The 23,897-nt window shown below is 42.0% G+C and overlaps 1 protein-coding gene across 8 annotated transcripts in view; it reads right to left on the reverse strand.

Moving 5' to 3' along the window:
• Positions 1-3,409: 3,409 nt before the first annotated feature.
• POMT2 (protein O-mannosyltransferase 2) overlaps positions 3,410-23,897 on the reverse strand; it is a 29,335-nt gene continuing 8,847 nt past the window's right edge. Inside the window, exons 8-22 of one of the 8 annotated variants that reach the window (XR_012623315.1) lie at positions 23,373-23,455; positions 22,138-22,247; positions 20,005-20,071; positions 19,042-19,111; positions 17,475-17,553; positions 16,574-16,725; positions 14,788-14,879; positions 13,623-13,699; positions 12,373-12,444; positions 12,100-12,159; positions 11,781-11,886; positions 9,844-9,984; positions 9,082-9,196; positions 8,272-8,495; positions 3,410-4,198 (exon numbers count right to left, since the gene is read on the reverse strand). Coding sequence is in view for 2 of the 8 variants with exons in the window: in XM_074824818.1 (XP_074680919.1) it covers positions 8,390-8,495; positions 9,082-9,196; positions 9,844-9,984; positions 11,781-11,886; positions 12,100-12,159; positions 12,373-12,444; positions 13,623-13,699; positions 14,788-14,879; positions 16,574-16,725; positions 17,475-17,553; positions 19,042-19,111; positions 20,005-20,071; positions 22,138-22,247; positions 23,373-23,455 (1,330 nt within the window). In the remaining 6 variants the exon portion in view is untranslated. Of the gene's footprint in view, positions 8,496-9,081; positions 9,197-9,843; positions 9,985-11,775; positions 11,887-12,099; positions 12,160-12,372; positions 12,445-13,622; positions 13,700-14,787; positions 14,880-16,573; positions 16,726-17,474; positions 17,554-19,041; positions 19,112-20,004; positions 20,072-22,137; positions 22,248-23,372; positions 23,456-23,897 lie in introns of all 8 variants that reach the window. The other 7 variants (XR_012623313.1, XR_012623314.1, XR_012623312.1 and 4 more) reach the window with 7 other exon arrangements.

Consider the following 23,897-nt stretch of genomic DNA (forward strand, 5'->3'; position numbering starts at 1 on the left):
CCTCCAATTGTCCTTATACTTTTGGACTGGATCATCCTTCAGCTGCCGACACATCATGGCAAAAGCTTGGATGATTTACTCCCCATGGAGCCTCCTCTGTAGTTTCCCCACTAGATTTGTCTTAATTCAGAAGCACTGCTCGTGCTGATCGCTGAAGTGCTCATTGATTGTCTTCTCTCTGATCTCAACTCTGTCCTTTCCCTCCTCCTTGCAATTTGAATTGACACTATTGACCAGGGCATCTCCTACAATCATTTGCCCTAGAGCAGTCATCTCTGAGAACAGCATCTTTGATGCAATTTATTAAAACAAAGATTTTGTGTTTAATTGCACCCATTCCTTCATGGCAGGGCTGTGCTAGCATCACAACCTTTCAGCTTTGCACTCAGCCATCTGCTCTCAAAACAAACTCCATGTGCTATTACTTCTGTGTGTGGGATCCTTTCCTGCTTGAGGTCTTCTCCTCCTCAGCTAAGCCATTCTAGTCCTGGGGCTCTGTCAAAAATAATTCTCCAGTTCAGTGAGAAATTTTGCACCTGCAAACTCCAGAGTCAAAAATGCCTAAGTGTTGAGTAAATATTGTGGCTTTGTCTTGAGGAGAATGATGTACTTATGCCACATCATAAAGCACTTTCCAATCCATTAGTAACTAAATAGGATGTTAAACAGCAACTGTTAGCAATAAAGACTTAAAATCAGCAGGCACAGATAGCTTGCACCCATGAGTCCTACAAGAGGTGCCTGAGGGCATCTCCAATCTACTCATTGTTAATTTTATTTTTTTTTAAATAATGCTTGAAACAAAGACATTTCAGCAGACTTAGAGAGTATAAAATGCAATACTCAAAAAGACCAAACAGGATGATTAAGTAAGGAAGAAACTAACTAGCCTGGTAAAAACCAGCATAGAGAGAATAATGAAAAACCCAGTAGGGAGTTTATTATAAAAGCATTTGAAGGCAAGTGTACAACTTTCCAGAGTGATCCATCAGTTCATGCCTTTCTGTCTCTGCCAAATAGTGGTCTAATTCTTGACAAATCTCTTACTACCTATGTCCTGGCAGTTTTTCATTAACTTTGATATTCCTCATTAGGTCTTCATTTTGTGAAGCAGCCTTCCTGCTTTCCCTCTCCGCATGACTCTTTCATAGCAGCCCTTAGTAATTTGAGTTCTCACTTTCTGGATGCTTCTCTCTTGTATTCGAAGTCAATTAATAACTTGTTACTCAGCTTCTCATCTTTGGATCTCCCTGGCCTTGCTTTGCACTGGGGTAGTTGGTGTTTGTGCTCTTGTTGACCTTTATTTAAATATTGCTTCTCAGACTTGATTCCAATGGGATTTTGCCCAGAAGTGATCAAATTGTTTAAACTCACTTTCTTTAGCTGCACTGGCTTTATTTGGCTGTTCTTACACAGTTCATAAACCTTAAAGAAAGATGTACCATCTTACACATGTTCACATTCTCATCTCAACCAATCCTCCCCACTTATCAGTTTCTTTCTCCACCTTGTAACCAAATAGTTATTGTCCCTAAAGCATTCCAGGGGATCAGCACACTGCCCAGGTGGGACTCAGCTGACCCAACACAGACACCTTCATATGGGCAAGTAACCTAAACTCCCTTTCTGGTCAATGGAGAAACCCAGGTACTTCAGAACTGCCTCATCCTAAAACACATGGTAAAAAAAAGGGTCAGATGAACGAAGCCTGAAAACTATCTTTTATCAGCTGTAAGACAGCAGGATGACTAGCTTTGGATGAAATCTGGAGATAAAACAATGACTGCAAGAATGGCAAATATGGACAAAGCCATTTACAGCAATTGTAACACTTGGTAGACTGTGCCCATTCAGATAAAGCACAGATTTGCTATTTCCAGAGCATGTATCACATGGGCCAGAGCTACAGTTAGACATAGTGTTTTAAAAAATGACTCCAAAGTGTATGACAACCACAATCCTTGGATGTAAAGCAGGAAGCAGTGGTAGGAGCAATGAAGATTTATTTCAGCATAATGAACTGGGGAGACTGATGTTGGAAGAGAGTGTAGAGTTTGGGAAACCCCATGGGTAAACCAAAGAAAATGAGAAAATAGGCACAGGAGAGTGAGGGCCAGAGAAAGCAACTTACTTCGAAAGTTTTTATTTCATTAGCAACAGGAAGATGAAGCAGCAGCTTGAAGACAGAGCACAAAATCTGTATTAAGAAAACAGGTTATAGAAAAGCCTCATTCTTGTTGAGGAACATGTAACAGGATAATGTCTGGAATTTAGAAGCCTATAAACCTGGCAGGTTCAAATCAGATGCAAATGGAATCAGTCACCAATGTCCACCCACATGAGATCACTTACCTGCAGAAAGAAGCCATTCTTCCTTTGTAAAGGGCATTGAGAAGTAGTTTTACTTCAGTTATTATTGGCATTTTCTGAACAATACTCCACGCCTTTTCCTTATGGTTGTCTCCCTACGCTCTAGTACAGCGTCTGTATCAGCAGTCCTTCCTTCCGGAACGATAGCCCTGATCAGACAATATCCAAAGACCATCTTGCACTTTCTGAAGCAGTACAAGGTGCCAATAGGCTTTTCAGTAGCCATCCATTAGCCTATCATATGGTAATACGTACCATATGCAGGCCACAGTCCAGTTTCTAGCTGTCCTGGCTCTACTTTAGCAGCCCTTGGACATGAACAGCCTGGTTGGCTCTGCTCCAGCACCAATCTGGGCATCTGTCAGTAGCCCTAAATAAGGTGGCTGTATTTTACTTTTCCCCATCTACTTCCACCCCAAGGATGGCAGCCCCTTGTTACATTGTACTCAAAAGTATATGCTGCCCTGTCACCACAGCCTGGTGTAGAGCCAGATTCTGATTTACAGCATTCCAGTTTTATTACTCACTCATTTAGTTCACAGCAAGGGCCTCATTTGTACAAAACTGTGCATCAGTCTGATGTTATGGATACTACACACTCAACATAAGAACAACACAGAAAAATGTTGGGTTCCTGAATAAAGTGTTTTATCTGTCAAATGAAGTGTTCATAGACAACCTACCAGAAGCTTGATGAATATACCTGTTAAACCTGATGTATTACACATATTTAACACATCCTTAACATGAAGGAATAAACTGGCTTCAACAGACAGTATGTTATTCTCATCCAAATGTACCAGTTTCACTTCCTGCTGTGCTTACCAGCGCATCGCTTGGACTGCAGTAAAACCTGACCTCTTAGAACTGCAGTCCAGCAACATTTGTGTGCTAAAAGCTGATGTAGACCACCATTATCCTAGATCAAACTCCCCAACAGGTCCATTTAAAATTCATGTTGCTACTTCAAGTGTGCATGTGAGGGAGAGAGGAAGGGGGAAAAAAACCACACCCCAAGATCCAGACGCAAAGACAATGCTTGAAAGAAGAAGTATTTATTACAAAATTAAATTCCAAATTCTACCTCATTTTTCCATGACCGCCTGTACAAAATACATTTATAACTCAAGGGCACATTCTCCCATCCACACTGTATGGGCAGGAATTACACCTTAGTTAGAGGACATTCAGTTCATGGGGAGATGCACACGCACACACACACGCAGCATTAGTAAGAAAGGTTCAGAATATAGGACAGAATTACAAAGAACCCGTCTCACTGCTGCTCCAAACTCTAGCTCAGTCAGGGGCAAGTTCTCCAAGGATGGCTCTAAACAGCGCCTCTTGTTAAACACAATGAACTCACTTAGCAAAGTTTCAGGACCACTTACAAATTCAACAGGAGTGGTTTCTGTGCTAGTATGTCCCCTACCTCAGATATTATTTGTGACAATCATAGCCCTTGACATTCAAGTAAAGAGCATAAGGAAGTTTAAAAAGTAAAGCCACTCACAACCAACCATGCAACCAAGGTCTTAATACTTTAAAGAAGGTGGAGACAATTTTCAGTCCTGACTGCTTGCAGCCCACAGTCCCCTGAAGAGAGCAAGTGTGCTATGGAGGTGGTGTTCTTATCCTCAGCCTTCCTCTCCCAGCAGGAAAGAGCCTTGTGATGTTCCAACAGTCCACACATTTTTGCTTTCATGACACACACTTGCCAATGTGTGTTACTTGCTATAAAGGGGGAAAAAAGAAATCTTACCTATATTCCCCAGCTGGCGGAGGCACAGGGCACCGCTAAGGAGATTTTCACATTGCCAGCAGGATCCTGAGAGAAGAAACAGTGTTATAATGGTCTTTGTGCGCAGCGTGCCACCTCAGAGGGTAAATCCCAGAGGCACGGCCTCTGGAAGGGAAGCCACTAAGTGTGGCAATGGAGAATTTCAGGTAAATGCCTGTTTCCATGTTGACAGTTGGTTCACTCTCAAGTCCCTTGAAAATGATTCTCAGGGAAACAGGAGGAACAGAAGGGAACTGTCAAATAACACATTTGTTTACCTTTCCATAACATGGTTCTAGTTTTGCTCTCAGTGCATGTGACAGGCATTCATCCACTCAGGATACTATGAGGTGTCCTGTCCTACCCCTTGTTCAGCCACCCATAAGAAATGGATGCAAAGCCTAAAAATTGGAGAAGAAGCAAAGACATGTCCTGTACTTTGGGCACACTTGAAGAAGCAAAAGGAAGGAGGGAGATATAAAAGGGTAGATCCTGTCAATGCCCTTGGTATATCAATAAGCCCTTCCAATCAAGATGGAAAAAGAAAACACTCTGCAGAAGAGTGAGTGGTGGTGGCTCTCCCAGCCACAGGGCTGTGAATGATGCTTGGTAAGCAGAGCATGACACGAAGTCCTCCACCTGGACCAAGGGCAACCTTGGCACAGGAATCTCCATTCAAATCCTCCTCACAGTCACATCTGTCTCATAGCATGAGTAGTACAGTTCCTGGAAATGGGCTAGTCCCTGCTGCTGGAGTAGGTGTGTGCACATCGGTGTCCTGAAGCAACTGTAAACAGAAACCTTTTAAGATGGATGGATTGTCTAGGATGAAGCTAGATGAGCCTAGAGGCCTTCTATCTATCCTCCAAAGACTGAAGAGGTGAAAATAGTTTAGACATAAAAAAGAGTTTGAAGCAGGGAACGCAGCAGCCTGCAGCTTTTTGTGATTTGAATCCATGGATACAGTTTGATGAAATCCTCTGCCAGTGATAAAAGGAGCCCTGCAAGCAAAGTTCAAAGAGAGCAGCTGCTCCAGAGAACAGCATCTTCTGGCCTCAGAAAGCACTGTTAGCTATTTCCCACGTGACTGGGGAAGAGGACTAATAAGCAGTCCTCAAAATGAATCTGAACTCATTCCACAAGCACAAATAGAAAAACTGAAGCAGCCCAAATTCCATTCAGAAAGCAAAGAGCACCCTGCACCCATTGCCTCATGTCTGCACCACTCAAATTTTAAGTCAGAGTCAGTAATGGAATCCCAATTACTGTATTTTATTGACCTCACTAAATACTGGTTACTATTATGTTCCAGCTATGGCCTGACAGGTTTTGTTTTGAGAAGCAAGTATTGAAGGTCAAATTCTAACTAAAATAATTTTTCAGTAATCTCCTGAAAGAAAACAGAGCAACATCAATTTACACTTACTTGAAAACCCAACCCTTGGGAGTCCAGAGGAAATGTCTGTCCTCTAGTCTTCAAATGTAGACCTTTTAATACTTTTAACTCGATTTAAGGAAAAAAAAAAAAAAAAAAAGATTGTGCTGGAGGTTGCTCCCTCTTGTGGAACAGTTAGATTTTTTTCACTGTATACCTCCATGCCCTTACCAGCACACAAGGCCTAAGAAACAGATCAGTCTCAATGCCAATCAAGTGCTCTCAGAGGGTTTCTGACATGACAGTCCTAAAGGAAAATAAACCTTTGTCTGCACTGAAACAGAAGGTGGGCTTGTACACAGGAAGGTGGGATGGGAGCATGACATTTGCCACCTTCAGGTGGTCAATCCCTAAACTCAGCCATCAAATCCCCACCCCAAAGATTATTAGTAATAAAGGATAGAGAGACCCTGGCCAAGGAATACACTGGCTCATCTTCTCAGGCAGATCCTACAAAGCTGACCCCTTCGCAGTAACTGAAGTAACCAAGGTACCAAGTTGATTTTTTTCTCTCCCACAGATTTAAATTGATGAATAAAGAGTGTTAGAAACCGCCAATCCAAAACACTCGTAAGTTTCTTAGGGTTTTTTGTTGTTAATGTCAAGGGCAAGTGTGTAATTGTATGTGCTGGAAAAAACCCTGCACTTTAAGTCATGGCTTTTATCAGCTCTTCTGGCAAATCCTCCCCATGGCAATGTGACTACCTTAGGGAAAGCTCATATTCAGGACAGCAAGGTATGAAGATAATAATCTCACCAAGAGTAGAAGATGCTGAATCACATTGCTACAAAGGCAGCACTGCACTGTTTGCCTGCCACATCACCAACAGTTAATAATTCACAGCTGCTGTCAGATCTGACGAAGTCTGCAGCCCTCTCCCTCATCCATCTTGCATACATATCATCTCTGTGAACCCCTGGCTCCTGCAGGTGGGAGCACTTCCTGCAATAGCAAGTGGAAAAGAACCATCAAACCCAGTAGCTAATTAGTGCAATGACTTCCCACCATGTATTACCAGCAGGTGATTAACTCAAAACCTTTAGAATCAAAAGCACAGGTCCTACCATCTGAGTCAGTGTCTATAGGAATCAACTTCTGGAGAGAGATGTGACATACCATGCCAGAGCCTTACAATAGCAAGCCACTGCCTTACTGAACAATGCTATGGATCTCTGTTAGAGAGGAATGAAAGCAAGTCTGTCTGGAGTCTCAGTCCCCCACACAGAACAACAACACTAATGCAGCCCTCTGTGTTGTAGGAAACACATCAGAAGTCAAGGTTTGCTAAAAGAAATGAATGCACAATTCATGTTTAAAGACAGACACACTCACCTGCTGCTCTCCCTGTACCTGTAATTTTGATGCAAGGCTGAGAAGCAGAAGCAAGAACTCTGAAATGAAAGGCCTGCATTCCTTGAAACATACACAAAAGAATTTTGCAATATTACTTCTCAAGACAGGAACACAGCTGGCATCTAAGTGGCATTCATGTTGGATGCTACAAGGTAGCAACCTTGAACTGTGATAAGAAATTGAAATTGGGTGAAGAGTAGGAGTTGGAATAAAAGGAACATTTACAAAAATAGACCTAACACAGGAGAAAGGCACCTGATAAATAGAATTCCGTTTTCTTAGAAGGGGTGGATTCAACATCCAATGGTTCTTGACACTTAACAGCCAAAAAATTTTTGCCTGGCCTCACATTTCCTTCAGTACAGTAATTTGATGTTCAGCCATCTGTGAGAGGGAACTTGCTCAATACTGGAATGCAGTGAGCAGATACCGTGACACTGACAGCCAGTTTTGCAGACGTCACATTCATTAGGATGAAGTCTTCCCCCTAAAAGCACAGGTACTGGTGCTGGGATCAAAAAACGAATGACAGCTGTCTGTAAAATTTCCAAGCTATCATTTCAGTCTCTAGCACACCCCCAAGAAGCTGGTCTTCACAGCATACTGGGGCAGAAAATAAATCACCTGCTATTTCCACTGTAATTTCCTTAGCAGTTTCAGACAGAACTGCAAAGAATCTACAAAGTGCTGAGCTGGAACAGTCTGGCTCTGAGCACAGGCCTGCTAGGTACTTGTTATAAATGATCAAAGGTGACCAGAAAGCAAGGCAGTATACAGGGATAAACAATCTCCATCTCCTCTATGTGCAGAGGGCCTGGGAGACAGGCAAGGCACAGTGGCTCAGGAGATTTCAAGCAGACTCCTTTCAGTCAAATTCAAAAAATTCAGGGTGAGAACAAAAAACACAGACAGCCAGGGCAGGGTAGAATGGAGGTCCCCAGATACTTACATGAAGCTTTCAAAAACCTCACCATAAGAAAGGTTGTTAATCATGATAAAAGTCCTAATGTCTCAGACACCATCTGGCTCTCAAACTGTAACGGCACTTAGATTACAAGAAGGAAGACACGCGCGCGCACACACACACACGCGCGCGCAAACACGTAACTACACGCAGCCTCCAACTTGTACTGATCTGACTGCTGGAATGCCACTGCTGTTTGACTCGTATATATTGCTCAAAATAATTGATTTAAGCAGCCAGTTGTTCAGGAATATAACCTAAGGATTCAGGACATGAGTCTTTTTTTAAGAGTACCTTCTCATGGTCATCCTCTGCATCTTCCAATGCAGGTAGTGCAAACAAATGCCAAAGCAACAGGTCTACTATACCCCGAGCTCTCCAGAGATGGCATTTTACAGTCACATGTCTCCAAAGCACCAGAATCAGCCTGACACACAGCAGATCTCATGCTTCTCATCCACTGTTGCCAGGCTCCCTTTGCTGGCTCTAGAACTCCCAGGAGTCCATCCACCGGAGCCCTGCCATGGGGCTGCTAGGGTCAGAGGCCATGGGTCCTATCATCCCATAGGACAGAGGGTGGAAGAGGTAGAAGCTGTGGAAAGAAACCAAATGCCCATCAGAGACTACAGAGTTTTCCATCTCAGCAACACTGCAGCAGATCAGTCCTTACAGATGTCCTATGGGACCTTTGTTTTTGGGCTGCTCTAAGCTCCACTGGGGAACTTCTGATGTCCACTGAGCACAATATATACGTAGTACACAGTTTTATCACAGCTGGTATTTTCTTTTAGAAAGCAAGAGCTTTGGAGAGAAGCCAGCTGAGAAAACCTACAGCAATGAAGAATTTGCCTGTATCTGAGGGATCTGGCATCATCTAGCATGGGATCTAGAATCAGAAACCACTGAACTGCAGGTTTGGAGGAGAATAAGAGTGTTCACACTGAGTGCTGGGATAAAACAAAGATTCCCTGCAATGAAAAGATGTTTTATAATGCATTACTGGGACACAGATGCTGAAATTAATCAAATTTGAGGGTTTAGGATTGGGCTTGATGTCTTACAAGTTCAGCAGAGAAGAGAGGCAGAGAGAAAGGCTAAGGATAACTAACAGGCAGTACAATTTTCATTGAGACAGTGAGTGTCACACATTCAGGAAAAGTTCAGCTTTCAGCACTCACCTGTACAAGATGAGCAGAATCAGCACCAGGAACCCCCCTCCATATACTTTTCTAGCTGTAGTGCTGGGTGACAAGAACCCAGCACAGAACTTCAGCAGTGTGTCCCAGGTGATTCCTAGAAGGAAGAGGTAGAAGACAGGAGCAATGCAGAGGCCAAAGAACAGAGCTGCTACAGTCAATCATAGACTGGGCTGACAAAGCTCTGTTAACACTAGAAGACTTTGTCAATTTTTAAATTAATTTGCCTTGGTAACCTTCAGAACTACAGGGATTGTTTTGTATCAGCAGAAGGTTCTTTTTTCCTACCTTTCATTTGAATAAATGCAGAAGAGATCTGGGCCCCAGATGCTAACTAACTTGGTACAAAATCACAAGAAAAACTACCAAGACTGAATTATAAACAGACATGACAGAAAAGTGGGGGCAGAAAACAAAGGGAAGTAACTTGTATAAAAGCATATATAAGAACAGTGAAACAACAGAGAATAGAAATTTAATTTAATAATAGGAATTTAATTAAATTTAAATGCCCTAAGCCCTAGACATGACTGCCTCTTCAGGGCGGTAACAAAAAAAGAGAATTTGGCACAGCAACTTGCTTTGTGAGAAACATTTTGAATTAGTCAATATTTTCAAGCACTTTGCACAAGCAAGCAAAAAACCTATTAAAAAAACCCCACAACTGTTTAGTCTGAAAACGTTCCATTTAACAGAATTTTACCTGTTTCCCTGCCTTGTCTTCTCCCAGACTCTAGTATTTACCTGTCAACATGCTGGAAAAAAGCATGGCAGGAAAGTAGTGGTGAAAGTAAAGAACTCGTCCCATCATAAAAAAAGGGAGGTAATGAAGGAGCCAGCCCAGCATGATCTGCCCTCCACCACGTAGCACGACTCTGGAGAGTTCTGGAACACAAATAAACACATTTCAGCAGAGAAAAACTCAACTACAGTTCCTATTTGCAAGCTTTATCACACATCAACTAAGCTCAACAGAATGATCTTTGAAGGAAGTCACGTACTGGTCTGAAATTGCTCTAAGCCTCTGCAACATCCTAGCTGCATTCTTTATAAGCATACACTTTTCAGGAGAACAGTTATCAAAAAAGATACACAAAGGCATAAGTCTCAAGGGACTGGCAGGAGGCTGACCATGCTCTATGTTAAGGCCAAACTTGCAGTTTCTCAGGACGTACATCAGACTAACTAGGTCATTTCAGTTTCTGATGGTTTTTTATTCTCTCTCCAATGAGACTACAAGCCATCCAGATGATCACCTTGCCAGCCTTTCCTGGAAAGAAAAGTTGCCTGGCTTTCAGAGCCTGGGGAAGGGACTGAGAGCTCTGGTGTCTGCATGCAGCTTAGTCAATAACTTATTGTGTAACTGAATAGTTTCACATCACATTTTAGAATTCGTTTCCCACAAAGAGATCTACGAAATGAAGCAACCACTGATGTAAACAGGAATGGTCAAAGTATGATTTATTAGGGTTTGTGAAAAGCTCTATAACCTTGGCATTGGACATAATAAAGGATCATTGTGCCTCTTGCATTTGTCTTTTGCTTTGCATAAATATCAGGAAACATTTCTCATTTTAAAACACCATGCATACTACAGTAGTAGATGCAGAGCTTGAGAGCAGGGCATTGATCCAACTGGTCTGTCTCCCTCACAGCCAATACAAGTAGCTCCTTGCAGTGTTTCTCTTGAAGATCTGTCCTGTTTGCTATTATCAACTATTTCAGATATGAAGGTCCCACTCTTTTCCTTGTGGACACTGCTTGGTAACCCAAGGCTTTCCCACCCCTGGCACACAAAGGCCTGCCATCCACACACTTTTAAGGTGCCTGCAAAAAGCATCTATGAAAAGGAAGCCTATTATCAGTAACATATGAGGGGTAAGTATTTCTACTAGAAAAAAATACCTTGGAAGCCTGCAAAGCAGAACAATCTGAAAACCACAGGACCAGAAGATCTCTGCATCTGGCCATTTCTGAGCTGCAGTAATCAATGTAAGTGAGAGCAATTGTGGCCAACACCTTGGCTCTTGAACAGTTCATAAGTAACTCCTGTGCTAGTCTGAGTGATCACCCGCAAAGCAGAGCTGGCATGTGAGCTACTGACTAATCCAAGCCCTTGCCTCCTGCAAGAAAACAAGGTAACAAAAACCTATTGAGACTCATATCTTTGGAACACCTTAAGATGCCAGCTTATACCCAGACCAGGTCTGAAATCTCCAACAAAGTAGTGGTAAGACTTTTGAAGAGCCACTGATCACATCTCCTGCCTATGAGTCACTTCCAGAGCTCTTCTCTTTGGCTAAGTAGGTGTCTCAGGGCCTGTGCTGACTTGAGGATTTCTGATCAAGTCTTACAGGCTTAGGAAATTTGACAACTCATCAGGAACAGTCTGCCATGCAAAAAGCAAGATTTGTTCATCAGAGTGATTATTTTTAGTATGAAACCCTTTGTTAACAGTCACATTGTTTGGTGCTACACTTTCAAAGCACTAAAAGCTTAGTGTTTTGTACATACAGCTGCCTTGAGTGTATTTTGTTCAACTCCCAGGGTTTTAATACAATATGAACAAAGATATTTTTTTTTTAATACAGGAGTCCCAAGATGAGCTTTCCTGTATCAGGAAACCAGGATGTTATAACAGGGATTCTATAGTGCAGGCAGGATAGGAAGACTGACCTCACCTTTGAGTTCAGATGTCAGTTGGACACCTCTCTTCAGGGCCACTGCAGTAGAAACTGTTATCAGAAGATACAACCCAATAGTGACCAGGTTTAGCCACCAAATCACCTACATAGGAAACAAAAGAAAGGTTTAGGACTTTAGGCTGAACATGCACATGTGAGAGAAAATGAAAAGCTACGTGCAAGCATGAGAGTACAATGAGAGAGACAGTCCAAAAGGAGGAGGAGGAGGAGGAAGAGAATCATTGTCACTGGCAGAATCAAGACTAAGCTAAAAATTGCTAAAGACATTGGCTTGGAACCTCCCACTCCAACTTACCGGGTTTCCCAGCAAATAAACCCGATAATCGGTCTCATTGACACCAGAAAAACGCAGGCCCTGTGGAAACAGACCAGAAGGGAGTAAAATGGGTTTCCACCAGTCCAGTTTGTATTTTGTACAGTGTCTCAAGGTGAGAAACTTCCATCCTTGCAGCTCAGATGCTACAAAATAAAGCTGACAACACCTTCAATGCAATTAAAAGGTGCTATACTTCAAGAAGTGCAGCAAAAGCACTTGAAAACAGAAAGAACGGTGTATTGATCAATATACCTGGTAGTTGATGGGCCAGTGCCAAGGTTTGGATGTAACTTCATTGTCCTTCGGTTTGAGGCCGCTGTTTCCCTACAGATAAGTCAAGGTAAAATTTAAATGAGCAGGCAGTTATGCTGCAAAGCCTGCCCAGAAATGTTTGGGTACACAAACATACATGACTACTTTTTCTGAGTAAAGGCTGTTTTCTGACTACATAAACACATCATCTTCTGGAGATGGCCACAATGAGGACAATGAACATTTTAATATTACTGTGCAAGTGAAAATGTTCTTTGGGTACCATTAGAGGCTATATTCTCTCATTTTTCTTCTCCAGCTTTTCAGTCATTGAGGACGTATGTTGCATAAGCAAGACCTTTGTTCATTAAGAGACTACTTTGACGGGTTTCCCTCCACTCTGAGGAAAATAAAAAAGCCTCAGAAAGATTATTTCCATGGAAACTCAGGCAGGTGCTTCCTTACCTGAGATAGCATTATCACTGGTTGCCATGGAAATGCTTAGCATTAATAATAATAATTTGCTTGACTACCTTCTTTCTCTTAAGAATCTGAGAAAAGCTTTACAAACAGTAGCAAATAAAACCTTAAGACTCCTTTCTCAAAACAGTAACTTCTCACTCTTCAGAAGAAGGATTGAGGAGCTGCAAGCAGAAGGGCTGTCACCAAGAGCACAAAGAACAATCATGGGGAAGGACCACAAGAGCAGTCCACCTTGAAAATATTAAATCCAGCTCTAGTTTTATACTTAGGGATAAATAGGGAAGAAGAAAGGAGGAAACACAGCACCTTGATGAACTTCAAAAAATTAGAAGTTTTCCATTTTCAATCCAAACATGTATTATTCTCCTAAGTGTCTCTTTAGCTAATTTTCCTGACTGACCACAGTAACATCCTCCTGCCTCACAAATATTAATTTAACTTCAAAACCTTCCAGCAGGGTAGGGAAAATTTCCAACTCTCCTTTACAGAACCAAATTTCAGCAGTGGAGGAATTATGTAACCAGGCTGTAGCTAGATCACACCAACAACAGACCCAGCCATCAAACCCAAGGCTTCCAAACTTCTGGAAGATTTAGCTGCAAGACCACCCCTTTTTCTAAGTATAAATTCAAGTAGGTTGCTGGGGCATGTAAATTCTGCCCTAACTTGCAACCATCACCCAGATAGCTCAGAAAATGCTATATTTTTTTTTTTGATGCAAGAGAAAGGAGGAAGAAAATTATAATCCAGAATTAATGATATCCTACCCGGATCATAACCATGTGGGATTCTAGCAGAATTTCTGCAAAAGAGGGCTTCAAAACATCCAGGCTGATATTGGGCACTTCAGAAAAAGAGAGAAAAATAGATTAGAAGTCTGAATGGTTTATTTTATTTGCCTCTTTCAGAACAAACTAAACTCTCTCCTCCTGTGACAAATCTGCTTCTAGCACGTCTTTTAATTCTGTACTCAATTAATTCATATTCTAAACACAGAGGCTTGCAGTCAAAAGCATCCCCCAGTGAATTTCACAACTGATGTACTCCTAGATTTTCTCCTTTACTTCCAGGAGCAAGAGAAATAAATAAAAGTCCATGAAATAAACAGATCTGTATTTCTAGCTAAAATTAGGACACATATTGTTCATAGGCTGCTGTTTATCCGTAAATAAGCCATGAGTGTGGAAATGTAAAATGCATTACAACAGAAGAGGAAAGTCAACAGACCAGGATTTCTCTCCTTTGGTTTGCATACAGTCACTCTGAAAGGATAAAGAACTATGTTTTTTATTAACTCAGAACTCAGCCCAAGTCATCTGCAATTCATGGGATGAAAATTGTACCGAATAATTCAGGCCAAACGAGGCTGTGACACATATCTAACTCCTGGATGAGGCTGCAAGGCCCATCTGTCATTATTGGCAAACTTCGTTCTCTGTCACACTTCTATTCATTTCTTGATGGTACTGCAAAGTCATTTTTTAGCATGCCCCCAGTAAGAGAAGGGAAAAAATACACTAGAACAGGGTGGATCCTAGCTTTTTAAAAAGAATCATTAAAGTATATATGACATACTCATATTGATGACAATAATTCCCAATTAAACCAGTGATGTTACAAATAACAGCCTGTACTGCAGTGCCTATAAAACTTCACTTTTATTACCCATGAAGGTCTCAAAATCCTTAAAAAAGTCTTTGTACTTCCACTAACTTGAAGTATTATCATCATCTTACAGTACAAACAGTGAAGCAAAAAAAGGCTATGCATCTCTGAACAATTGGCCCAAGTTCAGCAAGTCTGCACTTGAGTTGGGAAAGAACACACAGACTCCAAACACTGAATGCCAGTTCTTGCCATCTGATAGCTCATCCCTTCCTTTAACAGCAAGCCAAGATGCACTCTCCAAGGAAAAGGAAAGAAGTTACTTACACTTAGGGTTAACATGATCTTCAAAGTTCCAGAGGGAATTGGGAGTCTCCTTCAGGTATGGTGTGCAGGTGACTTCCACTTGTTCCCAACCCCTGAGGAGCAGCAGAACAGTCAGCCACCGCCCCACAAAAGATGACTCAATATTTCCAGTTCACATCTATTTTTTTTTCCCCATTTAGCTTTATACTTCCCGTAGCACCTACCATTACCACTCAATCCCAGCAGCTGCATGCTTACACACTCTTACATGCTCTAAGCACCATGTGGAAACCAAAACAGATTTGCAAGGCAGACAACATCAAAATTCTACTGAATATTTGAACTGCATTTTTAACTTTGGGCGTCTAAACTAAAAAACCTAGGTCCACACATAAGCAGTGGGATTTGTGAAGATAATGCACACTGACAACTAGAAACTACTTTAAGTCAACCCTTACAGTCTCTCCAGAAGAAAATCACAATCATTAAGTCAATCCATGCCTCAACAACTGAATTACAGAAACAAAAATATTACTTTAGATGATCCCACCAACTGTTCATTTAGTCTGTCACCCTATTTCTAGCAGGTCACATCAAACGTTTTGGGAGAAATTGCAAACCCTGCAGTAATGTGACAGATTAATAAGGAATTTTCTACCAATCACCACTTAGCTGACTTAACTCCACTAATTAATTAATTAAATTAATTAATCATCACTTAGTTCTCTGAAGGACAGTGATTACTCCCCTTTAAATTCTTTAAAAAAATCCGATATACTCTTAACCATTGTTATTTGCAGTTAAGTCTTTTTTCCCCTCAGCTCTTAATGTCATCAATATTTTGTGACAATAACTTACATTGACAGAGTAAGTTTGTGCTGTGGAAAAAAAAATACCCCGTTTCTTGAATATTATTGACAGAGGTAGTGATATATATTTTTTTAAAAACCAATCACATTATGTACCCATGAGCCCAGTTTTACTGGTAAAATCTAAATGGCACTTGCATTACTGACCAGGCAGTCACCAGAGGTGCCTGTACTCACTATGATTCAGCATCCACAGGATTCCTTAGAAGCCCTTTTTACCATAACACAGTGAAGAGAAACCTAAGCGAGCAGTAATGGAGGCTGCTCTGGAAACAGAGGCAACACGACTGCAGAGCCTGCTGCGTCAGGGTCCATGTTAGCATCCCACACAGTGCAGCTTTGGAGATACAGCAGCTCGCTTGCCATTAGTTCAGATGTCTCTGCATATACCTCATTTTAATGATGAGGATATATAATCCAAGGACACATTAAATCCTGACCGCTGCTAACAGCAGGTTGTTACTGTTGCCCTCACTTCAGATGCTGCATGCAAAGATGGCAGAAGGTCTTCCAACCACAAAATAAATTAATACCAAGAAAAAGAAATTTAGAGGATTACAGTATGGAACAGCATGAACTGTCCCAGTTTCTAGCAATTTTTGTGAACCCCAAGGATAAAATGGGCCTTGAAGAACATGTCTGTCATCCCTTCCTGGACTTACCAGATGACAAGATCTATGCCCATGCCACTCTTGGATCTCTTAGTAAGCGATATTATTTTTCAGAGCTGTATATCTTCACTGTAACAGACTGCATAACCTTAACCCAGATCTTCCCCTCTGGTTATATTTTTAGTATCTACTACTTACTTTTTTATTCTTTTAAAGATAAAGACATGGAGGAAACATGGTTATTGCTTAGTTTAAAAGTACCATTGAGCAGAGGAACATATCAGCTCAAGGCCTTGCAGGGGTGGATGGGGATTACAACCTATTTACCATTTCGGCAGAGTCTTTCCAGAAGAGCCCAGTATACACCCTGTGGCCACATGGGTTAGCCGAATCTGACTCCGTAGGACTTTGATGAGGTTCCCAGTCTTTCTGCCCACCACTTCAATCCGCCAGAAATCATTGGAGTCTCCTGTTCCATTCTATCATGCAAACATACCATTGGAGAAAAAAACCAAACCAAACCAAAACACCGAAAAACCATCTAGAAGACATACAGAATTGAAGCACTGCAAACAGGAACTTCTGAAACTCTAATGGTGGCTAACCTAAACAAAGGCGCCCAGGCTACCCTCACTCAGACTTCACAGAAGAGATTCCCCATCAAGAAAAGATTATTCTAGACATGAGGAACTACTCACAAATACATTTTTATCTTGCCAACCTTAAATTTTTTTTCTTCCAATTCATACTTGACTGTGGCTCAGAGTTAGATTTTAAACGGGGGTAACTTGGCTGCTTCACAAAAGGGGTTTAGGCAACAGCCCCTCGCGTTTGGAAATTCAGCCCTCAAAGCAGATTTCATTTTTGTGATTCAAAATTCTGTCATCATTCTGTCAAAAAAAGGCACTTGTCTATGTGACAAGGCCAAATACATAAAATAATACTTGTCAGAGCAACTTCAAGGTTGCTCAGTTTGGCATTTCTGGAATTGAATGCTGCCAAAGCTAGACTGGCAGTAAAAGCTTAAATTATTTTCTTGTCTGTGTTCACATTAAATAGACCTTAAATATGAGATAAGCTATTTCATACTAAATCGGTTTTTCCTCCGGTATGGTAGATGCACATCTATCACCTTGGCTAACAAACTAAAAAAGCAAGAATAAATTCCCTTGGCATAGGAAGAAGTCTCCACAAAAGGAGCTTTTGTTTTATCTTGCCATTCACTTACTATTCCATAGCCAGTGACCTGAAAATGCTTCCTTGTCAGGGGAGCCTCATGCTGGTGACTGTGAAGATTTCTAGAAGTTCTGAAATGAAAAGTCAAAACTTGGTTTGATTTTATGTCTCAGTCAATTTGTGATAAGAACTTTGGTTTGAGCCATTCAGAGAGCTGCCAGCGCTTTGACCACTGAATTCCAGCTGAGGGCAGGGCAGGACGAAGCCTTAACAGCAGTAGGGGCCACAGGGTGAAACTGCCGCTTCCCACCATGCGACTCTGAGCTTATTGCCATGCTGGGCCATGCTGGAAAAGGAGGACAGCATGAATAAATCTGACCCTCAAGCTACAGTCCACCACCTCCAAGTGGAAAAGACATTGTTGATTTGGGAGGTGTGTGCTTGTTTTTTAAATGAGGACTAAAGGTGGGACTAACAGTCCTGCTCTTGCAAGTGGCAAGGCAAGATCCTGACCTCTCTAGATTATCAGTTTTGCTTTTGAGGGGAAAGATTGTACCACTCAGGCACAGATTTACTGAAGGGGAAATCAGTGGCCGGCATTAGCGCCAGCTGCACCTGATGCACACAAACAGCCTCCTGCCCTAGCAGGGACCGCAAACTGAGGCAGCCAGAAAAAGCTGGCCACGTCCTGGTCCGTCCCCTATAAATCGGCCCGGCCCGCCCAGACACCCGCCGGCCGCGCAGGGCGACGAGCTCCCTCTGCCGGAGGTTTCCCGCAGCACCGCAGTTTCGCCCCCAGTCTGGAGATCTCACCAAGCCCTAACTGGTATTGCCTGATCAAGACTATCACCTTCGTTATTATAGATCTGATAGGAAAACCCCAAATTTAAGGCTCTTTTTTTTTCCTTTTAAATCTTAAAATAATTTTGGAAACCTAAGTAATGATTTGTGAACATGCACCGCTGAATATAATATGACATGATTTCTGGGCTCGCAAGGTCAGAGCTTGTTAAGAAATCAAAGCTGTGACAGCACAGAGCATTGTGGCACAGTGACATTAGACTAGATGAAGATTAAATATCAAGTCACTGAAGTTCTCCTGCTTCCTCTCAGGTATTCCCTACAGAGAAGGAGGGCACCAGCCAACATTTTAGTTCAAACAAAGTGTTCCACTGTTGTGGTCTCAGTGCTGTTGAGAACTTCAGTGGGTGGATACTGCCTGCAACACATAGGAACAGTACACTGACAGAAAACCCCACACTCTATTTGCCTAGAAAACTCGAGAGTGGGGACAAGCAACAGAATGAGGGTTTTGAAAGTGCTTCTTTGCAGAAGAGTTACCCTTCATACTGCACCTCACACAGCTGAACAAATCCCTCTACTGCTTAGCTAGGTATTTCTAATGAAATTGTGTGTTCTGTTAAATGTTTCTCATTTAAGAGACACCCTTCCAAACAAACTGTGGAAATAAAACCCAACAAACCCCATACTAGAAATGCAGATACCTCTGTCACACAGCCAGCTTGTGCTGGCCTAACCATGTAGTCTCCAGCAGGACAAATCTCCCACCAATTCTATTCAATCACGCAATCTCTTTGAATGCCAGAAAACATCCTTACTCTTTATGTTGCAGACGAATAATATCTCCGTGCCTCACAAACTCCACAGGGCTTGAGGGGTCTGACAGATCTGTTGAAAGAAGGGAAACTAATCATATCAGTGCACTGACAAACATACCAGGGTCTCAGAAATTTGGGAATGCTCATGCCTCAAGCAGACAATACAAAGCAAACTAATTTGTGTTGACTCTAAGCATGGTGTAAACCACTGCTCTTTAAAGACCCACCCTGAGGGCTACTCCAAAGAACACGGCCCCATGCAGCACATACTGCCCTTAAATAAAGAGGATGAGTGGTCAGGCTAACTGAACACAAAAATAAATCTATCTATCTATCTATATTTCATGAACTATAAAACTACTCTTGCAACACTGATATAATTTTGTTATATCTAGGTTATTCGCATTTTTTGTTTAGACAGTTCTTGATAATTTTTATATACACATGCTGCAGGTGAAGAAAGGAAACCCTGCCAGACCAAACATGCCTCAGCTACACTATATGATATTCTAAAACAACAGATGTAGGTACAAACCATAGATCTTCAGGTTCAGTACTCTTATCTTGTCCCAAACAAGCATCCATGCAAATCAGCTGAACACAATGTATCAGAATGTACCAGGACCCAACTTGTCCAGGACCCATAGCCACAATAACAGATTCCACAAAGAATTAACTGAGTTCAGATTAATCTCCTCTCTGTTATTTGCAGCCCTACCTAGCTGAAAAGTTGTCAATGCAACCTTCAGCTGAGAAAAGCTTATTTACTTCAGTTGCACAATCCGGGAAAAAACCAAAAACACAGTAGACACAAACAGAATTAAGATAGAGCCTGATTCCCCTTGTTCTTCTTCCTCTCCCCCTCATATCCATGAAGGGTACTTTGCCCTGGAGGGAACTCAGAATATTTACGTGAAAAACTGAAGCAGCAGTTATAAAAGGCACTTTAGTAGTATTTGTTACCTGTATCCAAATCATGTTTCTTTATAATCCACAGGTTATTCAAGTCTTTATGTAAGTAGGCAGTGACCTGAACACACAGGATAAATTACTTTACCAAACAAGAAAAAAGCTGGTGATAGCAGACACACATTTGCCAGCAAATCAAAGCCCCAAATGAATGCATCAATAACAAAGAAACCCTGGGATGACTTTTATGATGGTGGTCCCTAGAAAGTCAGTTACTGGCCACTCCTTAACCCAGATCACACCTTTTATCCAGTATACAGCCCATATACTCAGGAGCACTACACTGGCAGTTTGCATGTACCATGAGTAACAGCCTCCAACCATAGAGCTTGACCTCTCACCCTATTTCAGAGGCTCTTTCTACAACAACAGGATATCAAAACCTGAACTTTCTGAATAACCGCAGATCAGTACCAGAACCAGAAGATGGAAACAGCACTGGCTTTACAGACTGGCATCAGAGACAGGCATTACTTATGACAAAAGGCTGCCTGTGACAACATAATACTTGTGCCAGAAGATCCAGGCAAGGAAAGGATTCAGGGATCAACTGTTAAAGCCGCACATGCTACCCAGCTAATCCTTACTGGCCTACTCAGCCTCACACAGAGTAAATGCTCCTACTGCTACCATGAGCAGGGGAGACCATCTGGCCCCAGGGTGCTGCTCCCAAGGGCAACTTTCCTAAGCACCATGAGGAACTGTGCCCACTTTGTTCACTCTCCTCTTCCAGCAGCAGCAAGCCCTGTTCTGTGGGACCCTAGCCCAGTCTCAGACCTGTGCCTTCCACTCAGGTGGGAGCATATGGCCCAGCAGGTGGGTGGGAGGCAGAACATACGGGAGTGTTTGAGGGTGGGGAAAAAGGGAGAGCTGGAGGTGAAACCTTCTACCTTGAGGTTGTATCAGGAGAGGAGGGAGAGGAAGGAAAGGAGGAGGCAGAAATCACTGCCTCCATCTTTTCCTCCCTAAATTTCCTCCAAGTTCTAAATTCCCTTCCCCTCTCCACAGCTCCCTACCCTCAGAGCAGGGAGCACAGGGGGAGAATCTCCATCCTTTCCCACTTACCCTCAAGGAAACTCCCATCAAGGTCCTCTCCAAATCCCCCTTCCCTACTTTTAGTATCATAAAGCATGCTCTGCACTTGAATTTTGCCTATCCTTGAGTCAGTTTTGGTATGACATCTCCATCTACAGTAATAAACATCAATGTCACATGATAGTATTAGAATTCTTGGTTGGGAAGAACAATGGGAAAAGAAGATTGAGACAAAGTTTTCATTTCTGAAAACTTCTTCCTCACCACAGAGACTGAAGGGAGTTAAAAAACAAACACTTGTTTTTCTCTGGCAACTTTCTTTCAAGGAGCTCAGAACAATTTTTAGACACTAACATGCAAACTGCAAAATACATTTTGGGAAAGCTGCAGAAGCTGCAAAGATTTGTGGAGCCTGATAATGATGGACAAAAAAAAGAAATTAGCTTAATTTTTGTACTACTTAATTAGTGAATTACATGATTTCTGATTTTTACTTTGATTTATTATTTAATCATTTCATCAGAAGCCCTTAGAGAGTTCAGATAGTCTCATTACGGCTAGCTTACAAATGTACAGATATCTAATTTAATGAGCAAAGCCTTACAAATTCTTTGGTGACAGATGAGGAAAGCAAGGCACAAAAGCAGAATAATTCACGTAAGGTGACAGAAACCAGGAGTGAAAACAATACATAGCAGTCCTATTCTGTTGCTTTTAAAATGCAGCAATGAAACCTACAGGATAAAACAATATATTTGTTTTAAACATAAGTTTTACAGCCTTCCTTGAGGTAACAACAGCACTTTCATTATGGAAGGTTATTTTTACATCCTCTTGGCCTCCATCTATGGAGGGTGGTCTTGCTACAATGAAACCCTGTTACTGTAAGTCACCTCTCTGGTACGATGTGGTAGGTTCTCTTCAAGCATCCTTCTTACTCAGCCTTCGAAGGCAAGTGCACAGCTGTGGCACTGAGAGGGTAACAGACGTTGAATAAGTACATAGCTCTTGTCACAACTGCCCCTAACGTTAAGTGCAACGGGAGCAAGTCAATGGTTGTAGTCCGAGGCAGTACTACCGCAGCACACTAACCTGCTGCTGGCGAGCCCCAATGCCCTCCGGGTAGAGGTGCCAGTGGGAATGAAGGTATCCCCCTGCCATCCGAAGGTTCTTCATTGTGACCACAGACCCATACGCCAAGTCTACATGGGAAGGAAGGAGGAAAAAAGGCATAAGGCAGCTCTCCTATAAATATCTCCCTCAGCTAGTCTGCAGTGCTCTGATTAGGCACGCATTCTCCTGCTTTGTTTTAATGAAAGCTCATTTCCTGTTTGACACATTACTCCACACAGCTCGCTGCAAGCTTATCTTCCATCCCCAACCAGATTCAGTAAAACCATTACATAACATTTGGCTGAAATACTTAAAATTCTCCCATCTAGTTTTAACATAAACAAAGTGCTAGTTCTTTTGTATGTATTTTCAATAGTGAGAGGTTTGAGATGGCTTTCCATATAAATTAAAACACAATCAAGTTTGAAAAGCATGTGACCACTCTGAAGCACTCCATTGCCCGACCCCTACAGCAGCAATGCAAGAGGCAAGAGAAGCAAGTTCAGCTATCAGATAGCTGAGATGACACCCTGGCTTAAGACACCTTCCTTCATAGCCTCCCAATGCAAGTGAGAGAACACAGTCTTGGAGAACGGACACCTGATGCTCTGTCAGTAGCAGCTCTGGAGCAGCAGACAGCCAGAGAAAACCTGAAGTAATCAGAAAGCTAAGCCATATTAAAGGCTCAGTAGAACCTAGCCAACCTGAGGATTAGGGAACAACCACAGAGCCATCTTTCCCCTAAAATCATATGCATGCTGAATACAACACAGCTGAACCAGGGGCACACTGTGTCACAAAGGAGTTGATAGTTTTCATTTACACATATTTTGGAAACAAATCCCACATCTGAACACTTACAAGCCCAAGGTGAACAGGACAAATGTCTTTTTGTTGTCTCAAGCACCATAAAGTCCAAAAAAAACCGAGATGCATGCACACAAAACTGTCAAATCCCTCAAAATGGCATCTTTTCCTCTAGAAGGAATACGATGAAACAGCTAGTGACCATGCACTAAACACAGTGTTATTTTGTTACTTTCAGCCTTTTTCTTTTCTGTTGATGCATAAAACTGTGCAGAGGAATAGCATGGATCTGACCATGAAGGCATAATCTGCACTGTCCTGCACTGAGTCACAGGAGACACTGTTTTTATTTAAACCCCCACGTACATTGACAACACTCAGAGTGATTTATTCTTTTGGACACTCACGCTCTGGAATGGAGACATTATGAAGATTATTCCCGATCAGCTGGGACTGAAATGCTGAACTGAAGAAACCATCCCCAGGACCACTACAAAAGAGAGCAAAGAATGTGATAATTCAAAGTCTGGCAAAACAGGCATACAAAGCTCTGTCACACATTACCAAATTGTTTTTACAGAAGGAAAACGATAAAGCCAGACATGGCATCAGGAGAAGAATGACTGCAGTTCCTTTAGCTGCACACACCTCTAATGTTGTGAACCACAGCAGATAGAGGCAGTCTTGCAGGAAATTGCTCAGAGTTGCAAGGACTTGAGGTCACAAAAATGCACACACTGGAACTGCACAAAGCACCACCAACTATCTTTGGAGGTGTTCTTATGGCAAATAAACTGATCCACTGTCACGTCGGATATAACAAAGCCTCTCTCTGTGGCTCCTTAAGTCTCATTTCCGCTAAGAGGATAGTGGTAATACCAGTTGACTTAAACTGAAAAATAACAGATTTAATTTTATATTCTTTTTTTATG

The sequence above is a fragment of the Strix aluco genome, chromosome 4 (genome assembly GCF_031877795.1).
Source record: "Strix aluco isolate bStrAlu1 chromosome 4, bStrAlu1.hap1, whole genome shotgun sequence".
Classification (NCBI taxonomy): domain Eukaryota; kingdom Metazoa; phylum Chordata; class Aves; order Strigiformes; family Strigidae; genus Strix; species Strix aluco.